The sequence below is a fragment of the Branchiostoma floridae genome, chromosome 3 (genome assembly GCF_000003815.2).
Source record: "Branchiostoma floridae strain S238N-H82 chromosome 3, Bfl_VNyyK, whole genome shotgun sequence".
In the NCBI taxonomy this organism is placed as follows: domain Eukaryota; kingdom Metazoa; phylum Chordata; class Leptocardii; order Amphioxiformes; family Branchiostomatidae; genus Branchiostoma; species Branchiostoma floridae.
Window position 1 is genome coordinate 15,423,989 of NC_049981.1, and position 18,861 is coordinate 15,442,849.

The following is an 18,861-nucleotide window of genomic DNA, read 5'->3' on the forward strand; positions in this document are numbered from 1 at the left end:
TAGAGATTCAGGTATATTACACTATTTATCATAAAAAATGGAGATATAGTTTTGGGTGTGCCTGTCTATGTCTGTCTAGGTGTCTGTTTGTCTGTGTGTGTACATGTGTGTGTGTGTGTGTGTGTGTGTGTGTGTGTTTGTGTGTAAGTGTGTGTGTGTGTGTTTGTGTTTCCGGATATTTGTGGTCAGCATAACTCAAGAACCTCTGAATGGATTGCCATAATATTTGATATGTAGGTAGGTATTGGGGAGACAAAGGTCAAGGTTAATTTCGGGCCCCCTGATATGTGACCTTGGTACTGCAGCAGAAATTCCGTTTTTGTATCTTTTGACCTGGATGTGCTATGGCCTTGATTTTCTGATGGCAGATAGCTTGTGACGTAAGGAATAGGTGGTGTATGTTTGGGTCCCCTAGCAGGTTGCTCTTGTACTGCAGGGGCGTTTTTCTCAAAATCTTCTAAGGAGGATAACTGGACAAGGGAACGACAAATTTATATGATATTTGGTATGTAGGTAGCTTTGACAGAGATGTACATAATCATGTGCAAATTATGCAAACTGGCACTTAATTTGCATAATTAATGAGGAAAATCTATATTTGTATTGTTTGCCATTGTAGGACTCAAATACCTGTCATATATGTAGTTTGTGGATGGTGGAACATTAACAGTTATCAATAAGGCAAATATGCCCCTAATTTGCATAATCAATGTAAAAGTGATATAATTCTTCTAAATGGTAAATGATTGCAAAATCAACATTATGATCTAAGTGTGTACATAACCAAGCATAGATTATGTAAATGTGGAAATCATTTACATAATCAGACTATTTCATAAAGTAAACCAGACAAAAGTCTCTGTACTTGTCGTTGTGACAATATAGCTACTATTTGGATCACGCGCGTGTGTGTTGTTAATGTGATTGGCATGTCGCTGTGGGCATGTTAGAAATCATGACTGGTGACGCATACATGTGCGTAGGACTTACCAAGATCAAAGGTGCGCGCTATCACATGTACTAGTTGACAACAAAACACCGAGAAACTGCAGGCTTTCTCCTTATAAGCTCATGCAGCGCGAGATACAAGGCCGTGGAGTCTATCTTTAAGCTGTAAAGGTTTAGTTGGGTTCTCCGGTAAGCCTTGGCCATATGTGGCGAATCGTGGATAGTCGTACGGCCCATTAACGTTCCCTGCAGGGCCAAATGTCTGTAAACTTCGGGTTAACTGTGAGTTTGTTTGATTTGCTCCTACAGGGTTCAATTTTCTGCCGCTGCCACCTAAGTAAGTCTCGAATGGAGGCCGTAACCAGAGCTTCTAGACATGACGTAAATGACTCTGAAGTCGCCTAATTGAAGAACATATCAAAGTACCCCTTTATGTTTGGCATGGTAGCTATGGTAGCATGGGTTATACTGGCATCTCAGACAACATATGCATGCCTTGAAAGAACCACTTTAGCGAAGTTTACCAAGGCTTGCCCCACAATTGCTACAATTAAAGTTTTCCTGTTGTTGTGAATGGCAACAGTGGCTCAGACACAGTGACAGTCAGATTTAGATTTCCCTCTGTGACGGCTGAGAGCGATAGCGTAGTTCGGGACAAATAGGCAAATCTTCAGTAACTCTTATGATGGTCGAGTTTCAGTGGGTGAAAATCAGCTTTAGATTGTAAAGTGTGACATCAGCCACACGTCGGAACACACTATTGGCGTAATTGGACCTACGCAGAAATGTTGGTGCAATCTGTTATGTTCTTCTAAAAGGAAATAGAACCCTGCAAATAAAATTTTCTGGAGACGTTCTAATGAAATAAGAAATAAAGTGCAACCATATTCAAATTTTCTAGGCCGTTTGGAAATGCAGTACAGTCCTAACCGAACCCTGCCCACTCAATAAATCAAGTCGGTTCAATATAGCAAGGATAATCATGTCTCTTCTCCAAGAGTGACGAAGAACTCATTTTCCTGTCTTCTCACAGGTATCGGACGAGTACAAGAAGTATAGTGTAGTCGTGATACCATAATTTTCTATGCATGTTTGTTATACAAGAATACGGTTCACAGTTCGAACTGCAAATGGGGAATGAGATGCATCGTGGGTAATATGTCAAAATTGAAGACGTCTGAGACATAATCAATACACGTATGGGCATGGATGAAGCATGGTCTAGACAAGAAGGGTTTCCACCTTAGGGGCCTTCATCTTTGACCTCACGCATGCGTAGTTCAAACCATGAATCAGCTTATACATCCAAGCATATGTAAGGACCCGGCAAGTTTTTGAAATATTTATTACTATTTTCTAGTAACGTTTTGCACTTTTAGGAAGACGCCAATCGTTAGGAAAACACAATATAGACAACGGCACTGAATGTTGAAATAAAGATGGGATTGAACACAGAAATTGAGCGATTGTTACATCTGCTTGGATATTAAATCAACCCTTCCCCATGCACAAATTCACACATCAAATTGCCCCGACTACGGTCGTGAAAACGTAGAAACGTAGAATAACAACATGAAATGCAACATTTGGCTGACATGCAAGCACTCCCTCATGCATTGTCCGAACCACTAATTGCCATGCTAAAGCTGGTTTAGCTGTTGATTTTGCAGGACAGCCAGGACCGGTCTATTGGGCCGCTAATCAAGTCTTTTTTCTCTCGGCCCTCCGCGGCAACAGGTGCCTTGATACAACTCCTGAAAGGCACGGATGTTTTCATGTGCGACGGAAACAAACTGAAGCCGACTTGTGAGACAACTCCAGGGACAGCGGCCTTTGATGTTACACAAAAAATAACGTCAAGCTCATTACAAATAATATGAAAACAAAATATCATTTTCTTCCTGTATTCAACAACGATGATAGTATCATTCAATTAACACACACGTAGAAATTATCCCTAGATATACACCCTTCATTTCCTGTCATTGAACATAGCAACGTTAGAATATCTATTGCAAATACGAACACGTGTTGTTAAACATCATCAGAACACGTAGCATTTTAGTCTCATACAATATTTGAAGTAAAACATGCATGGGTTCGAAATGCTGTCTAATATAAATCACTCCATAGAGAGGGATTTATACGTTTCTATGTATTGAGCGGATTATAAACCGCTGGTGCTTGACCAATATATCCAATAGAAATGGATAAAGATCAATTGACATCGTATGTAGATATAATAATAGTGTTATTCTGGTACCAAATTGTACCTATAGGGTACTGTTTCCTATTGTATTACAGTTTTCTTGTCATAATGGGTTTTGAGAGCAGAACAGACTAAACCGCGCACTTATTTGGCAACAGGGTTTGTAAATGCCGATATTTTAGATGCCATTTTAACATACACGTGAGGAAAAGAATTCACAAAGAAACAAAACAGTCAAAAATTCTGCTGCAATAGTTGTGCTTATCGTTATAATTCATAAAGCCCAAAACACAAGTCCAGTAAAAGCCTGATATGGGGACTATGTTTATCGTTGTAATCCATATCATGTTTAACAGACGTTTTGTTTAGCGATTAGCTAGCACTGACGGGTGCCATCTGGCGTGCCTCGAGCTATGTTGCACAAGGAGTGCTTCATACTGTGTTAATAACATGGTATAACGAGCACGTACCTCAGACCGGCTTGAATCATGAACATCCTCGGGCTGCGAGCGCCCGTGTACCCGGAGCGCACCCCGCGAAACTTCTCCTTGGCCACGTTGATGTGCGCCACCAGCTTGTACACGAACAGGACCGAGCCGCTCAAGATGAGGAAAAAGACAAACCGAAGCTTCATCATCTTAGCTGCGGCTGCTTCACCGAACTCAGCACCATCTCCGAACCCCATCGGCAGCCATCTTTAAATTCGGGAAGAATTCTCCACACCTGGACCACCGGCTCCTTGTGAAGCGATGTTTTCAGGTGCGAGTTGGTTACATGGGGGCTTACATCGCGATGTTTCCTCATCAGACGACGGTTTGCCGAGTGCCGGGCTGCACCAACGCAGATATACCTCGATTGCGTCACGTCCGTTACCGGTGGCAACCGCGGACGATATTTGCGCTGCTGTTCACTGACATTTTTCTCCGCGGCGGCACAACAAAATATCTGATCTGTACGAGGGACAGCGAAGGTCCGTACTCGCAGAATGTCGATTGGAGCTAGTGGAAACCTTTTATCAACGTGGAGTACATAATCACAGACTTGATATTCTGCACTCAAGCTGGGCGTGGTGTGACCCTAAATATTATGATTATGAAGCGCTCCGCGCTGGTGAGTGTGCCTACTAACAACTCAAAGCTCATTCGCTAAGGCACCTGTGTCTCGACGTAGGTATCATATGCCACATCATATACAAATCGCACATTTAGAAAATGTGTGTTAAATCCACGTGTTCCTTTAGCTTTCTAACGTCGAGGGATACTGCAAGATGTGTTTAAGTGGTGATTTGTTTCAACCTTTGCTTACCCATACGAAGCTACGACTGATGATGATACTAGTACCAAGCTTTAGCTGGCCTGCAGAACGCTTTTCAACGAGGTCATGAGAGAAGAGCTAAGGGCCAGACAAAATATAGCAAAGGCACAACTGCATTATACTAAGTCTTGAGGAACAAGCACAAATCCCTGATTTGCATTAAGCGCCCGATCTTAAGTACTTGCTTTTATCAAGGACACCATACTTGCTTTTATGTGCTATTCATGTGTCATGGACAGCATCATTATTCACCGTGGCTCGATGATAACGGATAAAGACACACCAGTGATTTCAGCCTGTTATGAATATGTATGTATCAGGAGTGCATGTTTTTACGATGCCATCATTGCGTTGCAAGCAAATACCTCAAGTCACAGAAATATTGATTATTCTATCACCGGTCCATATGATAATGAAAGAATGTACGCACAAACAACGATAACACGGTTTTATTGTCTTTGGGAATGAATGTATGTTTTACTGTTGTTAATTTGCACCACAAATACCTCAAGTAAGCACACAAAAATTATTATTCTATTGTCACTCTATTTGATACCAAGGTAAGATACCTATACCTATACAACTAAAACACGTCATTACCTCTTAAAAGGCGTTATGGTTTTGTTTGTGCACAGTCACACGAATGTAGCTACGTACATGTGAGGTCCATTTCTTACCAGTCCATTTCAGAAAATTTGACTACTGGTGATGAGCACAAGAGTGAGAGAGGCATTGGTACAGAATAGCGTACATTTATCAATCAGTGCAAAAAAAGCCAAAACTTACAATAACAATATTGGTACCTGTCCTTGGTGCTGAATTAGTACTCACACCACTGCGGTGTCGCAATGGGAAACAATTTACTGAAATGCCTACATTGCTCAGCCCTGTATGTGGTGGAAATACCAATACTAACAATAGTTCCTGTCCTTGGTGCTGGTAACATTCAAATCAACCCCGGTATCTTCGTGAAAGGCACAGAGAGAGACACTTGAAAAAACGAAAAACCTATCATCTAGTCCTGTGTGTAGCTGCACTTGTTGGTGAATAACATCCACGCTAACACCATTGCTTCAATTGAAGACCTAGAGAAAAAGATACGGGTATCAAATACCACGCATTGAGTCTTGCCTGATAACACAAACTCTTGTGGCTCCTGTGAGAATGTCACAATGCTCTAACCGAAGATTACGACACTTGCGCTGAATAACCTTCATTAATCGGTGTGAAAGGTCACAGTAACCACGATTCCTGTCCTTGGTGTTGAATAATCTCCACACGTGTGCTGGTGCAACAATGTGAGATCCAGAGAGAGAGAGACACTGGTACTGGTACTAGATAGCCTATATTTCCAGTCTTGCACATTATGTGAGAGGACACACTGGCAACGATCCATCTCCTTGGTGCTGAATGGCATTAATACTGACACCATTGTGTCAAAGGGAGAACCAGAGATGGTGACACTGGTACTTAATAGCCCACACCAACCAGTCCTGTATCGTGGTGTAAAAGCCTATACTGACAACACTTCCTGTCCTTCATGCTGAATGAAAGTCAAACTAACACCATTGTGTCAATCTGAGAACTAGAGACACTAGTCAGTCCTGTATGTGGTGTAAAGACCTATACTGGCAACGATTTCTGTCCTCCCTGTTGAATAACATTCGGACTAATACAATTGTGTAAAGCAGAGAGACAGAAGCACACTGTTACTAAATAACCCACATTGATCAGACCTACATGTGGTGTAATAGCCTATACTGACAATGGTTCCTGTTCCATAGCCTAGATTGATCAGTCCTGTATGCGGTTTGGGACAGTCCATGTCCTTGGTGCTAGATAGCATTCACATTAACACCAGTGCCAATAAGAGAATCGGAGAGAGAGGGAGAGGGACAGACACTGGTAATGAATAATCTGCATTGATCAGCCATTTATGTGTTGTGCAAAGTCACCCTGATTACTGTCCTTGGTACTGAATTAACACTCAAACTAACCCTAGCATCTCTTTGGAAGAAACAATGTGAGAGGGACAGTGGCACGGGAAATTAAACCTTTCATCGATCAGTCTTGTATGTAGTTTGGAAGCTAAATTGACAATATCCCTGCCCTTGGTGCTGAATAACATACACAGTAACACTGGTGAAACACTGAAACATAGATTAGTCCTGTATGTAATGTAACACCTCAATCTACACTAGCAATAGTACCTTTCCTTGTAGATGAATAACTACCAAATCAGATGAAACAGGGAGAGAGAGGGTAATATCTGATTTGCAGGAAGCCCTGAAGCAAACACCGCTTCTGAAGATTATAACGGTGTTGAATTCCAGGAGATGCCGAGCCCAGGTGTTATTTGTCTCGGGCATCCTCTACGCCCCCACAGTATCGACAGTTTTATTCTCCTACTCTGAGTTCCCTGTAATTGAAAAACATGACTCTTTCGCACGTTAAATGTGAGCACGATCTGTCCATATTACCTGATGAAAAGCCACAGCATGATTTGATGGCGGCACTTGAGTGATTGTGTTTGTGGCAACGTGACTCATCTCCACAACAGCGCAGAAGAAATGATTAAGAATTGTGTGTGTGTTAACGCTGTGTGAATTGTCTGGAGCTCTTCAGAATTGCCTGCTGCCTCCAACGCTTTTAAACGAGACGCTTATACGGACAGCAGATTATGAAAGGCCGCAGGTGCCCAACAGACTGCTGCGATGCAATCTGAAGCGCCGGGCTAGTTAATTTTCTGCAACGCTGCCGTCACGAGAGACGATTGGCGTTCTGTAATGGAAGGTGACGTATGTATAGACAGCTGCACCTGAGACGAAGGAAGACGAAAACGTAATTTTGTTGAGAGCTTTTCGGTGCCGTATTGTCCTAGTGGGTAGGCCGTAGACCTGAAATCTAAACGTTCTAGGTTCCAATCCTTGACAGCTCCGTCAATCTGATATAAAAGGCACAACACTCCATAACTTAGAGATACAGGACGTTGGTGCACCATGTTATAGTTACGTGTTATCATTGGTGCTACTATTGTCAGGTGTATTCAGTTATTGTTTTCTTCGTGTGGCATTCTTAACATAATCTGCTATCTTGATTGTGGTACCACATTGTTGGTAGCATTTCTGTTGGAAACCATTGAAGGATTTGCAATCTTGTGATAAAACATTGGTTGCGGAGAAGCTTTCATGCATTGTAATGTAGACATCCTCTCTGTCTACATACAAGTTCCAGGGTTTTGCTCCTCTAAAGGAAGGAATTGACCGTGATGAAAACACATAGCCGAGAGACAGAGATATCATTATGTAAGGTTCCCGTGGCAACGCGTGCACAAAACATTCCCTGAACAAGAACAAAACGCAGTTCTGTAACAAGCCATTGAGTGAGGGGTCATACTATTATTTTCATCCATCAAACAATATGTGCTACAAATAAATAAAACCACAGCATGCCCAGGACAAAGTTCTGCTGCAGTGCCATGGTCAGCGGTCAGGATAGCCAAACTCAACCCTGGCCTAGCCTCTTTGTCTATGACACTTAGCCACATACTAAATATCAGCGCATAGCATTCCATCCAGAGGTTCTTAAGTTATTGCTGTGGATATACTTACAGAAAATGCGCACAAACGGAGACCAAACAAAATTCGCAAAAATACAGAGTGTTTTCATCGTAACAACAGCTAATATCTAACCTAAGCTCTGATTGGCTACTGACAGAAGAAAAAAGAAAGAATAATGTCATTGACAATTTGTTATATAACTCCATTTTTCATGGAGGTAAATAATGCAACCTAGAATGAGGGTTCTGATATGGCAATCTCGTATATACCAGGCCGTCCAACACGTCTCTGACCCGTCCTATCCGGGCCAGAGGAAATCTCTAAATCCTGGAGACTAGGTGATAAAGCCCTGTCATCAGTCTGGCTCATCGCTGGGCGCTGCCCGTTCTAGATTTAAACTAGGACATATTGATTGAGATCTAATACGTCATTGAGCTGTTTTGGTAACCTATGGACGTAGCAGTAGAGTTCATCTGTATGGATTAATATTCTAGATTCAACAAATACTGTGAACGTGACAGTAGGGTTCGCCTGTATGGATTAGTATTCTAGTTTCCAGAAATGCGCGCGTAAAGTGTAGTAGTACTACGTCAATATATGACAAGATAGATGGTTCAGCATGGAAAGCAGACAACCGACTTTTTTTCTTTCTCCTACCACGCAATCTTGTATTGTCTGCCCCCAGGCAGAGCCTCCACCTCACCTATCCCTTGAAATCTTAGCGGGTCGTCCGGACATCCCAGACAACCTAACATTTGGAACCTCCTTAATGGAATACAGTGTACAGCCACTGTCAATCAAGGAGCAGTCTAGATCTCTTTCATCGTGCGATTTCTTTTTCCGTAGGATTTTCGGCAAGGCTATGAAATGGTAGGTTTGGGTGGCTCAACAGCAGGGTATTTCTCTCGGAACCAAGAAGTCCTGGGTTCAAATCATGTCATGCTACTGAAACGCCCCTTGGGAAAGGCACCTAAAGAGACCTAAAAATGGGTACATATGACTTCGGTTGGGGAGGTAACGGAAAGGAGAGGGCTGGGTTCCGCCTTACAATACCGTATCCCATACACAGTAGATAACAACCCTCTTCCCCTGAATAAGTATGGGGCTACCGTTATGATAGAACCGACCGTCGACAAGTATCTACCTATCTTTGTGTCCTCAGTTGGCTTAAGGCGGCCCAGGCTTGTAGTAAAGTAGTATTCTATACAATCATATGAATCTAACTTTGGATTGCTCGGTCGCACTACGATGAAACTTCACACAATTTTAGTACTACTTGGAACACATTGAATAGTTGTGATTTTGTTTTTTTAAATGCAGGATTTTGGGTTAGAAATACACATTTTGGTTAAGAAAAGTTGCGTTTTCTTCATGGGTCTATGCCCAGGTGGAAACAAGACCGCCAATCATTATATTCTAATGGATGAAATCCTACTTATACTTTATTGTACACGATACATACCCACAGGGTTAAAATTACAGGGCGCAGCAAATGAATTGCATGGAAATGAATGAATCAATGAAATGAATCTTAACATACCAAGTGAATTCGACTTCTTCTCCCCAAAACTGACGCAGGCAGTCAATAAATGTTGGAGAAAGAAAGCTGCCTTCATTTTTAAAATCTATGGGGTTAGGAAGATTACAACTGACTTTACACTGGGCTTATGGTATAACAAAGAATAAATTCTTTAATTTTGTCATTTGATGTCTTCTTCTTTGACTTTGGTAAAATTTCCTCGAGGCTTTTAATCTACTTGTTACAAATGCAAAAAAAATGCACCAAAACATGTTTCCGTGATCAGGAGAGAACGTACAATAAGGTTGGACGCACTCTTGTCCTAAAGTGAAATAAGGTAATTCCTTCGTTAAGTGTCTATTTCTATTCCGGACTGGACAAATCTCCACTTTAGACCGGAGCATTATCATGATCTACTAGTTGACTACATCCCAACCTTGAATTGACCACTGGCACGTGTGCGGTATCAATTATACAGCCTATTGGGCACCAGTTCATTTTACGGTAATTTGCATGGATTGATATCCGAGTTCACTGCACTTTTCCCCTTAGAAAGTAAGACAAACGATCTGTGCAACTGTTTCAAATAACCTGGCACCATGTCATTAATTTCCCCGACAGTTGCGTAGTCATGATATAGCGGTCTGGGAACACAAACCCATTTTAAGCGTAGCTTTTAGCATTTTACAGCTATAAAAATCTTTAAACAGGGATTGAAAGACGGGGATCGTGCTAGCCATGCGGGGCCCGGTTCAAAACATGAATATCTATGTTTACCCTCACTGAGGGAAACATATAGCTCCCCCCCCCCCTTCTTCTTCCGTTCCAAGCAAACAAAGTCAATGGACCAGACGGTTGTCACCTTGGTTACAGGTAAAATAGCAGAAACCATGCGGTGTTCAATTATACTATGTAGCAAGTGGCAGGACACAGCTGTACAGGCTGGTCAGCATACACAATGTATATGGATGTGTAAGATTAAACAGTTTAATCTGGGTTTATTAGGCTCGACCATGTGATTTACATTACATTTGGTTGGAAATGTTACTTTCTGGTAAAAATGTGTTTTTGCTGTTCAGATTCAAGCAATTTGCTTCTCCGCACAGGTAACCAATACAACACTGTTAGCTATGCAGCCAGGATTTGTTATTTATCCCATTTTTGTTTTAGTCTGGGAACACGCGCTATCTACAGAGATGTGCTAATGTAGGGTACAAAACTTTAACCCAATATGTTTACCAATAGATGATTCTTGGACCTCGTACTGGTAAAAAAAAGGGATAACACCCCCACTGTCCCATTTTTTTTACCAAAAAAATGTTTACTGATGAAAGATAAATATGTATGGTAAAAAAATGAATTTGCTCATCATAAATATAACAAGCACCATTTGTTGCAACAACACACAATTTATACGTTAAAAAATTCTGTACTAAATGAATGGACTACATAATCAAGTCTGGGCAGCCCCGGATGAGCGTCATGGATTAAGCTAAGGGCACAACCTGCCGTACGTGCAATTTGTCCGTACGTTTTTTGGGAGGCCACGTCTGCCACGTACGTATTTCTGAAAAGTTCAGGCTGTACAGGGTAGGCGCGTCGCAAAGTTCTACGCGTCGCGGCGTGTCTGCGTGCTCCAAAATCCGTCGGATTCCCTACGAGTTGTACGGAGGCGGTACTTACCACTTAGGGATCCCAAAAGATTGGCACGTTTTGGCACGTAGACAGCACGTATTGGCACGTCCGGTGGGTTGTGCCATTAGCTTAATTCCTAGCCAAGCCAATAAATAAACAAGACCATGACGTATACCGGGGATACAGTCAAACCTGTCTATAGCGGCCACTCAAGGGACCGGACAAATTTGGCCACTATAGACAGGTGGCCTCTGTATAGAGGTGGCAACCTGTAGATAAAATACCCAAGGGACTGACAAAAAGTGGCCACTATGGACAGGTGGCCCCTCTGTAGAGGTGGCCCCTAATACAGGTTTGACTGTATAAACACAGAAGGTCTGATGCAGTAGTATGGCACGGATCTCGATCTCTGTCTTGTTACCATCTATTCACATAGCAAATATCATCACAATCCACCCAGAGGCTCGTTACTTATTGCGGGCAACATGTGGAAACTCATACAGACGGACAGACAAACAAACAGACACTTCTAAATCAATACATTCATTTTCCTTGGAGATATTAATGAATAACTACGTGAATATGTTTTGGAACGTTGTAATTGGTTTCTTGTACATACAGTTCTTCGCTACTACTACTATTTATACTAAATGTAGATTTTCCGCCAAATTCCAGACGTTTTGCTGAACCACTGTAAACCACACCCTGGTGTAGACATTAGGTTGTCTGCCTTGTCTGGACTACGTTCCCTGTCTGAGAACATAAGCTGCGAAGAGTGCAGGGCTTTACTGAAACGCAGCAGGAGTAAATAGTCCTCGGGAAGAGGGCTTACGCGACGCGCGATTAAGGCTCATTGAATGACTATATAAAACGAACGCCCACGGGAAGAAGAGACCTAGTTAGATAAATCGTAGGCTCAATGTCTATAGAGAAGCTACCGGGACTACAGTGTAGATGTCACTAAAAGTAAGTGATGCCGCGGAGGACTATAGAGTATCTGGTATTGTCACATTTCCAAACAGGGGCTCGACCGGGCTGTTTAGGAGACACAAAAAATTGCCCCGGTCGGGCCCCGGTTTGGAAATGTGGCCCAGGTATAAATCGGGTATCTCACTGGGCGGCGCCTCATCGCTCTGGTAAATTGTGCCAACTTGAATCACAGATGAGAAGGTTATTGGTTGTTTTTACAGCGTTGCTATCGAATGAAATATCAATGTACAGTATTGTACACTAACAACAAAAATGCATGAAAAAAGATTTGCAGTGACAATAGAATGTTCCCTTGTTATACTTGACGCAACAAGTTGCGCCTATTTCAGGCTATCAAACTCAGTTTTTATACACATGAACCTTTGGTACCATCTAGTATTTTTCATCCGCATATCGGTTGGTGGGAGGTGCGCGCATACCGGGTGATTAATGTACATCCGCACTGACCTACAGGTGAGACGACACGTGACGTTTTACATCACGTGGACACGTGCCTTAACTCACAATTGGAGAAAAATGGTTAGTAATATGTGTGTGCTTGATACCCACCTGTATAACACAAACCAATCTGACTAATCATTATTGCTATACATAATTAGGCAAATGGCTAAGAAGTATACACATACTATTGAACTGTCTTCATTTGAAGTATTAAGCTTTTCATGTGTGGGTCACTTCTCCCAGTACTGAGAAAAGAGACACGTATCAATGCGGATATACAAACATCAGGCGCTTTATACATCGATAGCATCTCTGGCTCTTTTTATTGTGTAGGACAAACATCAAACCTTGGAGCTTTACAACCATAATCTTGACAGCCAGTCGGTTCAAAAAAAGAAATACAAACAAGTAAGACAAGATCGTATTTTTCCAAGGTAACAGCCAGACACAGCTTTATTAGTGCATGCTCAGCCAAAACAGTCTTTGTCTATTCGAGAAATCCCCTTGCTTTGTATCCAACGGTGTTCAGCTCATGACACCCTGGTTTCTAACCTTCATTTGTGTTGGTGCAGTTTACGCCTAAAAGCCTACGTTAAGCTGAGCATGGTTGGATATGAAACATCTTCTATACAAAACAGTCCATATGACAGCGAGGTGCAGTCACAGAACGGAGTTAATAGCTTGTCTCTCTCGGGCTAGTTAGCGCTCCGTCCGTGCGTCAGTGTCTTGGGGTTTTACCGAGTGGACCGTTTGGCTGGCGTACTTCAAGAAAAATGACAAAATAGAAAGCCCGATAAAAACGACTAAAAAAACGTTAAAAAGCAGTCTGAGCCTAACCTCTGCTTGGAGAGTAAGTTCACCGTGATGTCCCCATGCCTTTTCAGAGACGCACCAGTGCCACCTTCATGATGACAAGCGTTCAAGAAGAAGCGGGAAAGCCACCAAGTTCTCCGACTACAGAGGCGTGGGCGGGATCGAAGGACAATCAGGGATCTTTCAAACGTTTCCTGGCGAAGCCAGCAGTGGCGCTGTTTCTCCTGTTCTGGGCCCTCGTGTCGCAGACTATGCTCTCTTCTGGTGCACCTGCCATAGTTGGACCCGTCCTGGAGCAAAGGTGAACCATGCGCTGATTTGAGTTCCAACTCAGACTGGCAGAATACCTAGCTTGAGTGCTATCCTAGTTGATTTATCTTGGCCATGGCATACTCTCTCCTAATCAACTTTGGCTATATAAATAGTATATATGGGAGTCCCGGTAAACTAATCGATGTAACTGGGCTGTTGAAAAATTTGGAATATGTTTACTATGCCATTTGCACGTCGGAAATATTCGTCGTATGATCGTCGTACCATAGCAAACTGAGGCCAGTCGTGCATGCGTCGTAAAAAAATTCAGCTGTCTTGTTTTGCTATCAAATAAGTTGTCTTAGATCCTTGTCGATGTTTAGTTCTGTAAATCCAACGATATCTCAATCGTACGACGACCTAAAGCGAATTTAGCCGAGCCGTTAGTGTAAGCCAAGATGGTCTGAAAATTTTACATTTGAAGTCCGAATTTTCTTGTCTATCCTGCGACAGGTTTGGCTTTACTACAACCCAGGTTGGCGCCCTATTCGCCAGCATTGTCGTTATGACCGTCGTTGTCTACATGCCTTTCACCGGCCTGGGACGACGACGCCGTCCAGTCTTTTCCGCCATCGGCATCTCCTCCATTATTGTCGGCTCCCTGCTGTACATACTTCCCGAATTCGTCGTGCCCTACGGTCGCTCTACACTACCGTCATCTGCAGAGAGTTCACAGCTGTGCTGGAGCCCAGGAAACGCTTCTCAAACATGTGAGGACGAACCCGCAGCCGGGGTGTGGACTGCCTTCTTCTTGCAAGCTGCCGGCAGGGCACTGATGGGGCTTTCCAGTATCTCGCTGTACAGCCTGGCAGTGGGGTACCTGGGGGATGTAGCTGGTCCACAAAAGTCTTCAACATATCTTGGTAAGTGTCTAAATCATTCAAGTTGAGATCTTCAAACTCTTATTAGACTTTGTTTTCATCCAAATAAACATAGAGATCAAAACAATATACATTGTTCGTCTGCATTTATTTCGAGGTGGCTTTCTTTTACAGTTAGCCTAACGCGTGCGTGGGATCAGTTCTTCCAATGACTGACTTGGCCTGAAAACGTTCCTTTCTGTTAAATTCAGGGATCTACTTCAGCGCGACTGCCGTAGGACCCATGCTCGGGATTTTCTTGAGTGCAGAATTCCTGAAGGTTCCGGCTGATCTCGGGGCAGGAAGGTAAGACCTACCCTGTGTTACACTATCTCCTGTTGGCAGGGCGGTCAGGAATGAGCTATTTTTCTGCGATTCAGGCGAATCCTCGCACTTCTTTTAGCCTCAAAACACATATATTATCGCAAAATGTTTGTGTGAAATGCTCGACATCCAAGATGTATGCTGGTTTCCATATGCTAGTGACGTCGGGGACACTGATAACAAGATTGAAGTCAGCTTTAAAGAAGGTCCCGGAATGTGTTATCTCAATACCTGTCTTCTCTGCTGTATGCGTGCCTTTTGCTGACAGAATCAATGAAAAATTTATAACAATGAGTTAGCTACTACAACAATTCACAAAATGTTATCATATTTGACGGAAGGTATAATATGTTCGGTTTCCTGTTGCTGATGCTGCAGTGAGATTTCCCCAACTGGTGCCGATACTACCGGTGCGTGGTGGTTCACCAACGTGGCTGGATCTGCCCTGGCCCTGATTCTGATGCCTCTGGTCGCGCTCCTTCCAGAGAAACGGACAGTTCTTCAATCTCAATCGGTGCGGTTGAAATTCGAATGATATTCTCTTAATCTAAAGGAATGGGGTTCAATCAATTAATAAGCATGTTCGTGGTTGGATTTGTGAATGCGCAGCGAGTTATATTGTAGGTAAAGTTGCGGCCCCTGAGACATAACAAAACACGTATTGACCTGCTTAAGCACGGCCTGGACAAGACGTTAGGTATCAGAAATCCTCAACATTGACACATTTCCCACATTGTCATCTCAATGTGTATAGCATCTTGCAGTTGGAACCACGATCCGATTAATAGCTAATGTAGAACAATTAATGTATATTAATGTATACTTAGTGTGAGACTCTACATAATGTTTTTATCAAAATGAAAGCTTTGTTACTATTTACGTCAAATTCTCAAATCGTGTAGTTTACTAGTGGACTATGTAAAACTGCAAGTGCAAGGATTGTTACTTCGAACGTTATAATCAATCCGCATCAACTTTATCACATGTCATAAGCTCGATGTCTGTATATGATTTCTTAATTTTCAAATTAGATGCTAAAGAGCAAGAAACGAAGCAGCCGGGGTCTCAGTCGTTTCTACAAGGCCTGAAGACCATAGTTACAGACCCGGTCAAGGCCGTGCTGCTTCTCGCAGGCGCCATCGACTCTCTGCTTCCTGTGCTCATTCTCAGCTACTCCTTCAAGTTTGTGGAGATCGTCTTTCCTAAACTAGACTACGCCACCCACATCATAGGTAAAGGGTCTTATGGAATGTAAGGCTGGATCCCGGAATTGCGAAGAGGCCATATGCACGTGCACCAACTTAAAGATAGATATGCCCTTGGTGTTGTACACCATGTATACGCCTGTCCCTGGTGCTGAACACCATCCAAACACAGGTAAACACGCCTGTCCCTGGAGCTGAACACCATCCACACACAGGTAAATACACCTGTCCCTGGTGCTGAACACCATCCACACAGGCAAACACACCTGTTCCTGAATACCATCCACACACAGGCAAACACACCTGTCTCTGGTTCTGAACACCATCCACACAAAGGTAAACACACCTGTCCCTGCTGCTGAATACCTTCCACACACACAGGTAAACACGCTTGCCCCTGGTGCTGAACACCATCCACACAAGAGAATGTCATGATTAGACCTCATAGCGACTTTCCTTTGTGTTACAGTGGAACGTCGGGTGTTAATATCTTCTGTTTTGTTCTGCCATGTCTTGATGTATTTCACAGCCGGTCTGGTGATCCCCTTGTTAGGAGCAGGATTCGTGGCTGGAGGGTTCGTCACCAGGCGGCTGTCAATCCGCGGAACCATCAAATTCTGCATGATTGTCTGTGCCGTGACTTCTGGCCTCTTTGCTGGCATGCTGATTCATTGTCCCGACACGGCGCCGCTCGCTGGGGCGGATACACAACTCACAAACGGGTGCGGCAACACATACCTCAGTGAAGTATTTAGAGTTTCTCGAATGTCTCGTTTTATTGTAGTTCATTTATTGTACAAATAAGGTTTTGATTAACATTACATGTTGTCCATTGTCATTGATGACTTCCTGTCACTCTACAGGTGAACGTCACTAGAATATGGAAAATATATAACTACGGAAACAAAAACAAATCAAAACATTACTAGTGCTTACCCCTGAGTTAGTATCCTCTTTCATTGACCCATGACTTCCACCTCTGAACTCTATTTCCTGTCCCTCCCGCAACTCTAACCTTCCTGACACAGTGATGGGACATGCCTGGATATATAGCACGTGGACACGCAAGCAAACACGTATTCCCTTAGGTTGTGCAGCGATGAAGTGCATTATCCGGTTACCTACCGACGTGATTGAAACTATTGACAGACTTTTCTATTGCAGTGTTGGAAACGACTTGAATGCCGCCTGCAGTTCAAACTGTAACTGCTCGCGTGACCTGTACCAACCAGTCTGCGGCGAGACCCAGGTAACCTACTTGTCGCCGTGCCATGCTGGATGTACCGAGTCTGGCCAGCACGTAAGTATATAATCATGGGTAAGGACAGCTTCTACAGGAACTTTACAGTCCACAATGCCATGTACTGCACGTTAGCTTAATACTCCATGCACATCTTCCTGTAGCAGTATTGTAATTTCCGACCAAGGCAAGACGGAAAAGTGGAGGTTGTGTGTTTAAAAAGGGCCGCACCAGGAGTACGTTAAAGAACGCACAGAGTCTATTCTAGGGTTAGCGCATCAGACCTATCAGTCTGGCCTTAGGCAGTTGAGGACGTCCCTAACCGTCCCAGGCTCGAGACAGGAAGTTTTAAGGACACAAAATGAGAATGAAACAGTGATTCGTACCCCAATCGTTTAGAATTAACAACCCTATTCACGTTGCTACGCCTGTCCATAGGGATTTCATAACTGTACATGTGTGGGAGGAAACGGTACCGCTACCATGGGAGAGTGCTCCGAGGACAGCGCATGCCCAGCTTGGAAACTACCGGTAGCCGTAGCTTTCTACGTGCTGGTAGCGGTCGGTATAGCCCTCACAAGGAGCCCAAATGCTGTTGTTCTCATGAGGTATGGTCCTATCGCAGTTGTATTTGGATAATGCATATATGACAAGGTTATTTACCTGCTACCTTCTTCAGGGCAATGCTTGTGGCTGGCGGCTGCAGTTTGAAGAATGCAGTTCCAAACGTAGAAGCTTTGACCGTAGAAGTTTAGCCACGTTTGGGACCGCACTCTCACTGCAGTGCCAGCTAACGAACACTAACAGTGGGAAGTAGAACAAGTCTAGTCTCTACCAGACTCCGGATCGCTGGAAAGTTAATCTTCAAGCAGATCCTACGGTAGCATTAGATAGTATCAAAAGCTGGCAGAGGAGTGAAGCCGGCTTAGGAGTGTGTTTTGCTACCGGGGCAAATGTACACCTCTTGGCTGACTATCTCCTGGCCAGTTTGGTACTATCTTATGCCATTGCTTGGAGATTACTCCTTAGTTACAACTAACTAGAACCTTTATCTGGACTGTACTACTGCTCCTTGCCGCTGGGTGGTGTCACAAACGGCAAGGACGCGGTCACTAACTTAAACTAGGTAAATGTCTGAGGTCGTGTTGAAGTCTGTTTACTATTCAACAAACAGCCTGATGACATTACTCATGAATTTACTCTCTTTTGGCCCATAAAGTTTGACGGAAGAGGAGTTCAAGACCATCACAGTCGCCATTTCAGAGACAGGCAAAATGCTGGCAAGTACGTATGACCATTCATTATTACCTTTGCCAGAATGGCTAAGGTTATGTTTTGGGCTTGTGAGTCTGTGTATCTGTCTGTCTGTCTGTGTGTTAACAGCATAACTCAAGAAGTCTTGGATGGATCCCGATAATATTTGGTAGGTGGGTAGGGGTCGGGAAAACGAAGGTCAAGTTCGATAATGGGCCCCCTAGCGGCTGCTAAGTA

At 43.3% G+C, this 18,861-nt stretch overlaps 2 protein-coding genes across 2 annotated transcripts in view; both read left to right on the top strand.

Moving 5' to 3' along the window:
* The first annotated feature begins 12,975 nt into the window (after positions 1-12,975).
* On the top strand, positions 12,976-16,180 carry LOC118411717 (solute carrier organic anion transporter family member 1B1-like). Its single transcript, XM_035814199.1, has 4 exons — positions 12,976-14,604; positions 14,814-14,907; positions 15,304-15,439; positions 15,968-16,180. The coding sequence occupies exons 1-4, from the start codon at positions 14,247-14,249 to the stop codon at positions 16,178-16,180; spliced, it is 801 nt and encodes a 266-aa protein (XP_035670092.1). The 5' UTR covers positions 12,976-14,246.
* Positions 16,181-16,520: 340 nt separating this feature from the next.
* Positions 16,521-18,861, top strand: part of LOC118411718 (solute carrier organic anion transporter family member 2B1-like) — a 5,461-nt gene continuing 3,120 nt past the window's right edge. The window contains exons 1-4 of the mRNA XM_035814200.1: positions 16,521-16,852; positions 17,295-17,430; positions 17,809-17,978; positions 18,590-18,654. Of these exons, the coding sequence (XP_035670093.1) occupies positions 16,647-16,852; positions 17,295-17,430; positions 17,809-17,978; positions 18,590-18,654 (577 nt within the window). The 5' untranslated portion in view covers positions 16,521-16,646. The remainder of the gene's footprint in view (positions 16,853-17,294; positions 17,431-17,808; positions 17,979-18,589; positions 18,655-18,861) is intronic.